At 35.8% G+C, this 13,296-nt stretch overlaps 1 protein-coding gene across 1 annotated transcript in view; it reads left to right on the top strand.

Annotated features, from left to right (window-relative positions):
- Window positions 1-13,296, top strand: part of abca12 (ATP-binding cassette, sub-family A (ABC1), member 12) — a 92,707-nt gene that overhangs the window by 36,867 nt on the left and 42,544 nt on the right. The window contains exons 34-47 of the mRNA XM_028435686.1: window positions 1,642-1,806; window positions 2,021-2,216; window positions 3,473-3,612; window positions 3,846-3,965; window positions 4,131-4,221; window positions 4,509-4,688; window positions 5,561-5,852; window positions 6,713-6,827; window positions 7,555-7,884; window positions 9,111-9,180; window positions 9,262-9,396; window positions 10,262-10,423; window positions 10,485-10,668; window positions 12,744-12,962. Of these exons, the coding sequence (XP_028291487.1) occupies window positions 1,642-1,806; window positions 2,021-2,216; window positions 3,473-3,612; window positions 3,846-3,965; window positions 4,131-4,221; window positions 4,509-4,688; window positions 5,561-5,852; window positions 6,713-6,827; window positions 7,555-7,884; window positions 9,111-9,180; window positions 9,262-9,396; window positions 10,262-10,423; window positions 10,485-10,668; window positions 12,744-12,962 (2,399 nt within the window). The remainder of the gene's footprint in view (window positions 1-1,641; window positions 1,807-2,020; window positions 2,217-3,472; window positions 3,613-3,845; window positions 3,966-4,130; window positions 4,222-4,508; window positions 4,689-5,560; window positions 5,853-6,712; window positions 6,828-7,554; window positions 7,885-9,110; window positions 9,181-9,261; window positions 9,397-10,261; window positions 10,424-10,484; window positions 10,669-12,743; window positions 12,963-13,296) is intronic.

Genomic DNA, 13,296 nt, shown 5'->3' with positions numbered 1-13,296 from the left:
TTGTTGTTGTTGTTTTGTTTTAAATGTAATTTAAGACTAATAGAGTGAGATTGAGTTATCTTAAAACATTTTGCTCAGCTCACATTTACATGTATGTTAGATTTGAGTTGCTTCCTGTCGGGGGTTGGTGTCAATTATAATTGTAATTACGTAATTGACAATTAATTACAATTATGTCGTAATGCTAATTGTAATTTTAAAAATGTGTTGCTGTAATAATCGTAATTGAACTGTAATTGAGTTTAGAGATAATTGGCTTTGTAATTATAATTGCCATATAAATACTCAGTAATAATTTAATGCAAAACTGGGGAACCATGTTACAGTTTTATGCACAGTTCTACACATATACAGTTACACAAAAAAGGCTCAGATTCCCACACCAAAAATATTAAAACCTATATTTTCATTGATTAGGAAGCCTAACAAGATAACCAATAGATAGGGTAAAAATAGATGATAGATATTTGTTTTTAGTGCATTTTATAGAGGAAGAGGAAGGGTAACTTTTATTACTTGTCACGTTTTGTATTTAAACAGTAACAAAAACCCAAAACCACTTTTTCCTGTTGAAAACAAACCTATTTGGGTATGAAGTAGTGTTGTTGGTGGACTCTTGTCCAACTCTAGACATTTTGAGATTGAATTAAACAACAAAAAGAAGTGTAGTTTTTAAGGAGGGAGTCAGGGATTTGCCTTTTTAGTATGTTAAAGAATGATGCCAAGTATCAGTGGCATCCAAAACTGTGGAACCGAGGCACTCTTGAGGTGTAAAATCCTTTATTCATCACAGGGATGTCATATCAATGCATTTCAACTCACAATCTTCATCAGGACACGATTAAAAGAGTAAAAACAGGTGGTGTGCGAGTGAAATGACATACAGGTATATGTGACCAAAAGGCATAAAGAAACATAGACAGACAAGCTGTAAACGGTAAAGATATTATTAGGAGCTATTTTCAAGATAGTTATCTCTTTCATAATGGTATTCATTTACCAACAGCTTCACTGATTAGATAAGATTAACCACCAAACAATGTCAAAAAAAGACATGCTAAAAAGAATTAAATTAGAAGAAGTATATGTAATACTAAAATATTATATGTATCATTATAAAAATATTAGATTTATTTGTAGATTAAATAGCTCATTAAATTGTTCATGTTATTATATTATACTGTATAATCATTATTAAAAGCTTTATGTATAAAAATTAAAGTGTTACCAAAGATTGTTATAGTTGTAAATGAAATAGCTCATCTCAAGGTAACACAAGAAAAAACAACACATCCAAAGAAAGGCTATAATGATTATAGGCCTGAGACCAGAGTGAACCGAGATGTGACAACAAGAAGTGTGTTTTGGGTATTCCTATTCTCCTCGATCAATTCAAATGGATTTTTGCATTGATTACATCTCTTAAACTACACACAAGAGAGGGACTCTTTCCAAAAACACAATTCCATATTCAGTACTTACGATGGTCTATTATCTTATTTTTACACCCATCAGATAAATAAAACCCCAAAGAATAAAAAGGTAGAAAACCTATATTTGTATACCAGACTACTGTCTTTGAGTGAGGAAAAATAAATAGAAATAGGCTTGTATTTCAGTTTTGGTCTCCTTTTTTTCCAGACTGTGTTGTCTGAAGAAACACAGAGTCAAGTGGGAGCCTTGCTTCAGGTGGCAGAGGTAATGATGCAAACAATAGATAAGGTTTTTCCGGTACTTGGTCAACTTCAGAGCTTCATGCGCTCCGCTCAAGACCTTCGTTTGGCAGCCAACAACGAATTTGACTTGGTGGGTTCACTACACTTGTATCATCAGTTCATACACTGTAAATCACCTTGGTCATATTCGTTATTCTGTATTTATAATTCAGTATTCAACCTATGGTTTGCGTCTGTGTTTGTGTTACTGGGCATCCATAGCTCCTTCTATATATTAAAAGGCAACAAATACATATTATTCATTGTGTGGCAGATGTGTGATCTATTATTTTTTTTACGTTTAGATGTCGAGAGGACAGAGACCCACCATCTCAGGCCGTGCTACATTTGTGACTCTCTCTCGAGCTCTATGCAGGCATGGAATTGTGGCTCTATTGGGAGTTGCCAATCTTCCTGCTTCAGCGGAAACTGCCCCTTTCTCTGTAAATCACCCCAAGAAGGAGGAAATGATTGAGAGATTCAAAATTCCCCGAGACGCCAGTATGCTTTTTTTTTTATTTCTGTCTTGGTTATCTGCAGTTCCTACAGTTCTCACTTGCTTTTTTATGTATTCAACAGTATCAGAATCTATATGGTATTTCAGATAAGGGGAAGAATTACTACCAGTAATAACATGTTCACCCTGCTTGCTTGGCTTTATATGTAGTTGGAAAGCTCTAGTTTTGGGGGACCCATTGAGGTGGATGATGACAATTAATCACTGAAAAGTAACAATTACAAAGTCATAGGTTTGGGGCCTCCCTCATTTTCTTTGTCTGTGTTTGTTGGTTAGTTAGTTTGGCTTTTAGCCGGATTGCGTCAAAAGTACTCAACAAATTTTGACAAATTTTTAACCAAAGATAGATCTTAACACCAGTTTTTCTCAACCTTGGAGTTGGGTCACCTATAATTTAAATGGGGTAATTGATTTAAAAAATAAATAAAAATACTGATTAAAAATACATTCTTGATTATTTATTAATCAATATTCTTTTTCAAATGAAAACAACGCACAATCCGACTGTATTCCATTTATAAATGTAAATCTATTCTTATTATTCATGATAATAATAATAATTAAATGCAGTACAACTAATCTAATCCTGGCTACTATATATTTGTAATACATAACAAACATGATCAAAAACTAGTTGTAGAAAAATCCCCAGAAATTCTTGCTATCAAAATGGGGTCCAAAAAACATTAGGAACCACAGCCTTACACCCTGGAATATTTTATTAAATTCTGGTGGGGATCTGGATCAAAATACTGATTCTGAATTGGTTTAAAAAATTTAAAAACCATATAAATAAATTAATATCTCTGTTATCGGCCAATATTTAAAAAATTTCACTCAATTATGTCAGGTTAGTTACTGAATTACCCAGACAACTTTCATCGAGATCATCATGATAAAAAAAAATGGTGGTGCCGATACATTTGGATCTACTTAATTATATATTCATGGGGATAGAAATGTCTTACGTGCCAATAAAGTTTGAATGATCATGGTATCTTCTTTATTGGACGAGTGACCTGCCTTGTACAAACCTGATCAAATTAAAAGATACAGAGAAAAACAATGGAATAATAAGAGAGTATTTTAGCGTACGATAGATGATATTACTTTTTTTTTTTAATACAATCATAGACATTTTTCTGCATTATTATTTTTCTCAAAGTATGAAATAACAAATGGTTGTTCTCTTTTCTAAGTAGTACTCTCTGAACTAACTGCACTCTTTTGTTGTCTTCAGGTCCTTTCTGCATGGACATGTACTTGGACATGGTGAACACCACAGGGGGAGCCATCGCATGGGCCTTCCTTAAACCCATGCTGATGGGTCACATCCTTTACTCACCTGACACCCCCGTTACAAGGAATATTATGAAGAAGGTGAACAGCAGTTATTGCATACAGAAAACCTACATGTTTGGCAGTTTATAGCTTTTTTTTTTTGGAATTCCTGACACATAATCTCACAATCGTGTGAATGAGTAATCCAAGGTCGCTAAGATAATTTAACACCATCTGTATTCAGGCTTTGGGTTTATGTTCTTCTGAAATGTGTTTTTTATTGTGCTAATTTCCTGTGTTTTATGCATTTCTAACCTCTTGGCTTTGCACAGGCCAATGCCACCTTGCAGGAGTTTGCAAATCTTCAAAAAAACTCTCAAGACTGGCTTGATTCCACCAAGTACATCACAACGTCTTCCGAAGTACTCAGAAACACTCTGCCCATGCTGCAGGTATGAAAATTCACAACTGCCCTCCGCGTAAATCTAATTATTCTCGCATGCTTGTCTGTAAAAGTTTGGAGATAAACTTTTTTGCGGCGCTGTTCAATGACTTTCACCAGCCGAATCCTGATGTTGTTTATCGTCTCCTGTGCTTTTTCTATCCACTCCTGCCAGAATTCCCTCAGCAATGCCTTTGTGAGGAGTTTCATTGAAATGCAGACAGACATCGATGTAGGCAGAATGAAGGAAACGCTCAGTAATTTTTGTGAGTGCATATTTAAAAGGTCCTAATTTTGCAAAGCCGCATGTACAATGCTCAGCTTTTAAATCACAGACTCACTCATTACCAATGAAAAACACACACACAGGGTCAAAACAGGATGGCTCTTTAGATTTAATATGTAGAACACTTTAGATTCAATGATGTTGGTAATAAGTTGCCAGTTAATGTTCACAGGGTAATTGTAATCATCACCATTGACTTCAAATTGCACTCAAAATCTTTCTTTTAACCTTGTCTGCCCTCACTTCTAAATCTTTATAATTTCACAGCTAACATAACATTGCTGCTGGAAGAGCATAAATCCATACTGAATCAAATAAGCACCTTGTCCTTGCTGATGGTGAACCTCTCATCCTGTATCAAATTTGATCGCTATCGTGGATACAACTCCACTGACCAGCTTAACCACGAGGCTCAGAAACTTGCCAAAAACCGTGATCTTTACGCCAGTAAGTACACATTTTCTGTGTAACACATGCATTCGAGGCTGACATTGGTTTTTAAATTTTCCTGAAGTATTTATTGATTTTTAAGGGTTTTGTATTTCTTTGATTTGAGCTTCTCTTTTAGAAAAAGGAAAATCTAAGATAATTGCATTTTGATTTTTATCAAAACAAAGAACGACGGTTCAGTTTCTTCTTCTTCTTCTTCTTCTTCTTCTTCTTCTTCTTCTTCTTCTTCTTCTTCTTCTTCTTCTTCTTCTTCTTCTTCTTCTTCTTCTTCTTCTTCTTCTTCTTCTTCTTCTTCTTCTTCTTCTTCTTCTTCTTCTTCTTCTTCTTCTTCTTCTTCTTCTTCTTCTTCTTCTTCTTCTTCTTCTTCTTCTTCTTCTTCAAACTTTTGTACCTTTAAACCTATTGCAAATTATTAGTCCATTACTCTGTTTTTGTCTCATGTACTGTAAAGTGACCTTGGGTGACGTGAAAGGCGCTGAATTACAAATAAAATGTATTATTATTATTATTAGTATGTGTTTGACTATTCATTGCAGCTGTAGAAATCCTATTGAGCGACATACTGCACTGCAGCTCAGTGAGATAGAGCGTTGTCTCTTGTGCCAGAAATTGTACTGTAAGTTCAAGCCTCAACTGGTGTAAAATGCATATGTGGATGCCTCCTTTTTTACATCTACTTTCACTCTTCTTGTTGCTCAGAATTGCCTGAAATCACCTGGCTCCAACCATTGCCTGCGCAACATTTACAATTGTGCTTGGATTATAGCAGATGAAATGCTTGACTAAAACATGTCATTGAAGTGTTTGTCCTCAATGGTTTCCTTTACATTTCAATTTCATTGATTGAAATGCAACCATTTGTTCTTCAGGTGTCCTTTTCAAGCTTGATGGGGATTCCTCCTCCTCCGTGCTGCCTCCCAAAGTCAGCTACACTATCCGCATGCACATGGACAATGTCATGCGTACCGACAGAGTCCGTAATTCATTCTTCATTAAGGACCCACACATGATAGCAAGGATCACGATGCGCTACAGTCGGGGATTCATCTACCTGCAGGAGAACCTTGATCGGGCTATCATTGACACTCACACTGGGCAGAGAGTCACAGAGCCGGCTGTGCAGCTACAACCCTTCCCTTATCCATGCCATCTACGGGACGAGTAAGTCCCTGAATATTGAATGTAAACACATATTCAATGCTTGCAAAGTGCTGTACTTCTATTCAAGTGCATGCATGCAAAACACGAAAGAAGACGCTGTTTCTGTGGCATTTACGTGGAATAATGTATGGCGTCATTATTCATTTAACACTTGGGACTGACAGTAAGTAGTCACTCACAGGAGCCTGTCACATTATCATTTGCCAGAATCATAGGCATGAATATTTATCATTGTTGTGAAGCCATTATTGAAGACCATGCGTTATACTGTATCCTCCACCCTCACTCTTTGGCACGTTTCAGGCCTTTTACTGAGCATCAATACCATAAACATCAGTCATCCACACACTGCGGGACTGCTATTTACTTGTGAATTGATATGCGATATTGTTAACAATGAATCAAGCTTGAACTTGTTTGTGTCTGCCCTGGAGTGTGACATCAGACAGTGTTAACGTCTCATCTCAGGAAAAAAAACAGCGTTTCTGTGTTTGGAGCTAGCAGCAGCTGTCTGAATGGCTTGTATGATACGATGAAGCTCATATTTCATTACTCAACAGCACACGTTTTGTCAGGACAGCAATAAAGATATGGATAAGTAGTCTATAAATCACCATAAGCACTAAATCCTGTGTATCAAGCTGCTGATAGTTCCGTGTTGGTTGAACATGGAAAGGAAGATGATTTAATAAATATCGCAAGGATTAGGAAGCATCTGTCAAAATCACCAATCTCTTCCAATATTCCGCTTTCCTTTCGCTCCAGTTTTGACTAAGTTATTGGACTTTTCATCTACTGGTGTTTGACTGTGATTGGCTGGGTGGAAATGGATTTACAATTGGCATTTTTGTGTTGCCCAGATATCTCGAGGCCATCTCTTTTGTCTTCCCGCTCATGCTGATGATCGCCTGGGTTTTGTTTGTGGCTGATTTTGTGAAAAAGCTTGTGCACGAGAGAGAGCTGAGGCTGCATGAGGTAATACGATTATCTTTGTGTAACTATTTTAGACAATTTTTTCCCTCATTTTGTTGCTACTCTGGCCTAAAAAGCAGAGGTGAAAGCAAGTACTCCAGTTACTGTAATTGAGTTGCTTTTATGTAGTATATTTTTTTTGTCTTAAAATGATCAACGGACATTTTAAAACTACAAAAAAATGAAATGACCAGACAACAATCAAATGCATCACATTATAGCCGACCAATCAGATTAAACGTAATGCACCATGCCAAAACAGCTTTAAATGAAGGTTATTTTCTTAGTTTTAGAGTTAATAAATTTAGCTATACATATTAGAGCCTAATAATTTTTTTTATTTTGAATTGAATTATTTTGTTATTTTATTTTAAGAAAAATTGCACATTTTGACAAACCTTTTATTTCATACAGATGCGTTTGTGGAAAATAGATTAAGTTCCAACCTTTACCAACTAGTAACTTTTACTTTGAGTACTATTTAGTTGTATTTTATGTAGGACTTACTTGTACGTGAGTACAATTTCAATCAAGTAACAGTAAGTAAGTATATTTTATTTATAAAGTGCTTTTCACAGGTAAAAACCACTAAGTGCTGTACAGAAATTTCAGAAATCCCGTCAATCACATATAACATGGGAGGACTAGAATGAAATAAACTGTTTACTTCTACTTGAGTAGGATATATCAGTACTCTGCTAAAAAGGTAATAATCTTTTGTGATTTGCAGTATATGAAAATGATGGGAGTCAACACGCTGAGTCACTTCTGTGCCTGGTTCCTGGAGTGTGCTGCCTATCTGTTGATAACCATCTTCATCCTCACTCTGGTGCTGAAGTATGGAAGCATCCTGCCCAACAGCGATGGTTTTCTCATCTTCCTGTACTTCTGCGACTACGGTTTGAGCATCATCGCCCTCAGTTTTCTGATCAGCTCCTTCTTTGACAAAACCTACATTGCCGGCCTGAGTGGCAGCCTCCTTTACATCGTGAGCTTCTTCCCTTTCATCGTTGTCATGGCTATGGAATCCCGGCTAACCTTTTCCCAGAAAAGTGTCCTGGTGAGCGGTTTTTTTTTTCTGTCATGATAACCATTTATTAGCAGTTACAAATATTTGGCTTGTGAATGTTTAAACTCATAACTTAAAGATGTATTTTTTTTAATAGTCAAAAGCACACAAATTATGAAGATGATATCATAAAAAAGATAATGATAATAATATAAAGGCAAAATTTTCATTAGGGACACAAATGCAGAAAAAACATGTCCAGGCCTTATACCTTTTAACTCATTGTTTTCAGGTAAAAATTTACCCACTGAAACATCATGTGTATTGATTAATAAAGCAGAAAAAAGCTTGCTCCAAGTTTGTCATACCACAGAAGTGTGTTGTTGACCACATGTGTTTAGAAGAAAATGGCTGAATTCACTTTACACAGATTTAAATGTGCAGTTATTTTTTCTGGTGGTGGATGACTGGGAGTTTGTTTGGGACAAAGTGCCTGGGACTAACTGGGACAAACTTTTTACAATGTAACACACATAGCTTACACATTTTCAATTACCACTGTCACGTTTTTTTCTTTTCATCCTCTTCTTGTTTTTTTTTTCTTTTCGTGTGCCTTTAGGGATATGTCCGCTTAATTTTTTCCGTGTGTTTGACAACAAGCACTGCACGTTGATGCAGGATATAAGTGAGCTCCCATTAGGGAGGTTCCCGACATGTCATTGTAATGTGTCTGGGGGGTTTCAAGTTGTGTTGCTGATATCTGCCGTCTGTCGGGTCGCCCTACTAGCAACTAGCCAGTGACTACTCGGAAAGGGCCCCGTGTGGGGGATTTTTGATTTGCTGCCGTTGCAGGGTCTCAAAGCAGTGACACTATGTCATTGAAATTGACTGTCAGCCATCCATCGGAGCCCCCTTAAGCTCAGAGCCCTTGGCAATTACCTGTGTTGCCTACCCCGTTGTGGCACCTCTGGCTGTGACCAACTTTGATGTTTTCCAAGATGAAAGACCTTCATCATTCAACATCATGTTAAACAAAAATTAGGAAGAATTCAGCACCCCCTTACTAACATGGAAAATTAAGTGAGCTACTGCAACCTTTGAGTTCCATGATTTTCAACATCCCAAATGTGCCCCTAATGAAAATGTTGCCCATAAAGTCTCTTGGTGCATCTAAAGTCAGAATTTTTCAGTCAAAGTCTTTTTATCTTGTTGAGAAAATCTTTGATACATCTTAAATCAATGCCTGATTATGTATCTGTATTTTGATTTTCCTGCAGAGTCTCTTTTCTCCAACATGTTTCAGCTACGCTAGCCAATACGTGTCTCGCTATGAGTCTCAAGGAGAAGGTAAAACAGGTTTCTAACGATTCCTTTTGACTGAAAAGCTAACCAATCAGTTTAAGACATCTTTGTGTTTTTCATCTTTAGGAATTCATTGGAGCAACTCGTACATCTCTCCGATTGCTGGAGACACCACCTCCTTCGGGTGGCTGTGCTGGCTGATGCTCATTGACTCCATTATTTACTTCACTATTGGAGGTTACATCCGAATGGTATTTCCAGGTAAAGTTTGCAAATTAATATGATCACAGGTCGGTTTTAATGGACTGGGGTCAGTAATTGGTTTTTAATATTAACAAGAGTGAGGTGTAGTTTGTTCAGTCAAGGTTTGAGTTTGTTGAGTGTGTTAGTGTTGGATTCCTCAATCTTTTTTTTACATGATACATTGTGTGAAGTATTAATTTTGATATTGTTCATTATTATTCATCATCATTATCGTCATCATCGATCTTGCAGACTCAGTCCAAAATGAAATAGATAAATAAAAGGAAAAGAAAATCATTACAATGCATTATTATTATTATTATTATTATTATTATTATTATTATTATTATTATTATTATTACTATTATTATTATTATATATCCTTTATACTTCAAGTGACTATCATAATACACATATAAGACAGCTAGATGTATGAACTCTATGCAAATCGCATCATCTTTGACATGCTTTTTAATTTAAAATCTAATCAATTATTAAATACATTATTATTATTATTATTATTATTATTATTATTAGATATAGATTAAAAATTCTCATAAAAATTTAATGCATTTAAAAAATATAAATCGACCAACATATTTTGAATATACATTCAGAAATTTTAGACATTTATTTGATATTTGGGTTTAAGAACAAGATCATGTATTTCTCACATGTTTGTAAGTAACTAATGTGATAAAATACTGTATTCATAGTTTTATTTATAGTATTGTCATTTTTTATTAATAGTAGGCAAATATGATATGAAGTTATGTATATAGAATTGTTTTGCAAATTAATTCAGATTTAAGTCAATTAATGAATTCTAATATAGTGGTTTTTTATTTGATTTGATTGTATCTCATTGTTTTAATCCAAACAGGAAAATATGGCATTGCCATCCCATGGTACTTCCCCTTTCAGAGATCCTTCTGGAAAAAGATATGCTGTTGCATCCATTCTAAAAGCAACACAAACAAAGGACTATTTTTCACCAACATCATGCAAGAAAACCAGTCCGTCTTTCCAGATGACAAAGGGAAAGGTACGGAAAAATGTCATTGGATCACTTGGGACACTGTCACACTTTTTTTTTCATTCTGCAGGTCACAGCTCCCTTTCCTCTCGGGTTGGTGAGGACTTTTCGAGGCTCCCAGTGGGCGTCACCCTCCATGGGCTCACAAAGACCTATAGAGATCAAATAGCCATTGAGAACTTGAACGTTTCTTTCTATGAGGGCCACGTCACTTCACTGCTTGGTCACAATGGAGCTGGAAAAACCACCACCATGTATGTAGGCCAGGAGTTTGATTTGATTCCCTCTTTCTACATCAGCATCTTCTCTGCATTTTGACCAATATTCACTGTATGAGCCCTGTTTTAAAATGAAATCTGCACATCTCCTTTAATCATTTGAAGGGTCTTCTGCTGACAGGCAAATTGTTTTGTCCCAATCTGGCACAGCCAATGTAATAGGTAGAGATTAGCCTGACGGGTCTTCATCAACTAGAGCACCTACATTTACATGTTAAATGTGACTTATTTTTTTCTGACCCTCTTATCCACTGCAACACACAGTGATTGCAACAAGATGGAGCTTAATCATGACTGCGAACACCCAAAATAGGGAGCTGGTTTTATGGTTTCTGAGAGTTTTGGGCCAAACAAGTCCTAATTCACGTAAAAAGGCCCAAAAAGCTGGAAGAACCCAATCGATCCTTGACATTAGATTATCCATTTCCACTGATGTTTTTAAAGGAAAACTAAAGATCTTTTTAATCTTATTTTTGTAATTTAATTATATTTTTAACTCAGTATTATCATTTTTAATCTGTGGTTTTCTTCTGAATTGGCTCTCCACTGAATTGATTTTATTTCCTCATTCAACTTTGTTGCCTGTCTGTTATTGTAAAGCACTTTGGCCTACTTGTCCTATATATGAAAGGGGATGTATAAATAAACGTTTAGTTGAGGATGAACAATATATTTATAATTAATTGAATCCAAAACAAAGAAATAACACACAACCTATTGTTTTGATGTTATTTGCCTAATTTTGTGTTTATGTTATGCATAATATAGGGGTGGGACAATACGCTAAGTTCACAATATAATACACAATAATATTCTTGCGATAACGATGATAAAACATTTTTGGAAAAGGAAAAAAGTTGAAAAAATAACAATATTTTACCTTTTCAACTTAATAATAATATAAAATATAAAAGCAAACCATAACAATCTGGTGTAGTAGATTGTGTGTTTTTTATTTTTATTTTGACGATACATCTTGTATCAACTCAAAAGTACAAACTCTGCATCTGCAGGTGTGAAGATCACATGGGCAGGGGTCTGCAACCTGCGGCTCTGGAGCCACATGTGGCTCTTTGACTGTTTTGCAATGGCTCCTTGAAGCGTTTAAAAAAAATATGGTATTGATGATTAATGACAATAACTTAAAATAAAATTATGAAAAAAGAATTGGTTACCCTAAAAATGAATCACATTGTGCAATAACTTTGCCACCATCCTACTTCACCTCCTGCAACATCTACAGATCATCAACTTTCCTGCACCTGTGGCTAACCTTAAGTTTTAAATCCCTGGTAAGATAACTAAACCAACAAAAACACTATTTTGGAAGAAAATAGAGATTTATTTAATTGCCAACAAGTCGGCTTAATATGCATAATGCATGCTTGATTTGTTGCAAGAAATTAGCTATTAGCATGGGTTGACCGACATGATCTCTCACGTCATCAAATTCAAGTTGTTTTTGTAGCCCTTCAATTCCATTAACTCATAAATTATTTGATATTATTTTAACTGTATAGAATCTTTACCCTGTATTGTCTTTATTGAGAATGTTTTTTTTTTTTTTTTTGGCTCCAGTAGGACTTTAATCCAGGCGAGATTAGGCAAAATGGCTCTTTTGAGAGTAAAGGTTGCAGACCCTTGCACATGGGTCACACACAGCTAAAACAGCTCGGGGTCAAATTGACCCCATAGGAAGCACATTGAAAAAATATCATCATGATAATTTTATGCTCAATGAAGTATACCCATGAAATTAAGGAAAAGTCATGAAATATGAAAAAAATTTTTTTTTGAATGATAAACAATGAATGGGGTCAAATTGACCACAATGATAGTAGGAGGGTTTACATTGCAGTATTTTGTCGCACGATATATCGTCCCACCTTTAATGACTACATAAATAAAGTATTTACTAATTCCATCTGTTTTTTTTCAATGGTAGTCTGTTCAGTTTTTATTTGGATCACATTTTGCGAATATGGGGGATTTTACTATTTTCTTAAAATGTAAACAAAATTTTTAAAAAATTCACCTTGCTCTATGTTTAGGTCACTTCTCACTGGCCTTTTTGCTCCGTCTTCGGGCACCATAGAGGTTTATGGCAGAGACATGCAGGCAAACATCAACGATGTCCGTAAAGAGCTGGGGGTCTGCATGCAGTACGATGTCCTGTTCGACCACATGACCACTAAGGAGCACCTGCTACTCTACGGACAGATCAAGGCTCCACACTGGTCACGTGGAGAACTGCACGAGCAAGTCAATGCGTGAGTGAGCTGCAAAAGATGGACTTTCCTTAATAGATCAATAAAGCCTTGCATTATAAAGACACTCTTAAACATGATGTGCTTTTCAGTTATGTGGTTTCAGCAGCAATCTGTTTATTTTAAAGCCTTATTTAAACTGCTCTTTGCTCAGCTGGTGACACAGACCTCAATAAAAAAGTGAAAAAGGGCTGGAGGTTATGGGAGCTATGTGTAATATGGTTTCCAGCTGCGGCAGAGGAAAGAAAGTTGTTGCACAGGAGAAATTTCAACATAACGTTTAAAACGTTTTTCGGGTCATGACCCTATTTTGATATCACAAACCTCTGGCGACCCC

The sequence above is a fragment of the Gouania willdenowi genome, chromosome 21 (genome assembly GCF_900634775.1).
Source record: "Gouania willdenowi chromosome 21, fGouWil2.1, whole genome shotgun sequence".
Lineage (NCBI taxonomy): Eukaryota > Metazoa > Chordata > Actinopteri > Blenniiformes > Gobiesocidae > Gouania > Gouania willdenowi.
Note: the sequence above shows the minus strand (reverse complement) of the source record. Positions and strands in the feature narration are given on the sequence as shown.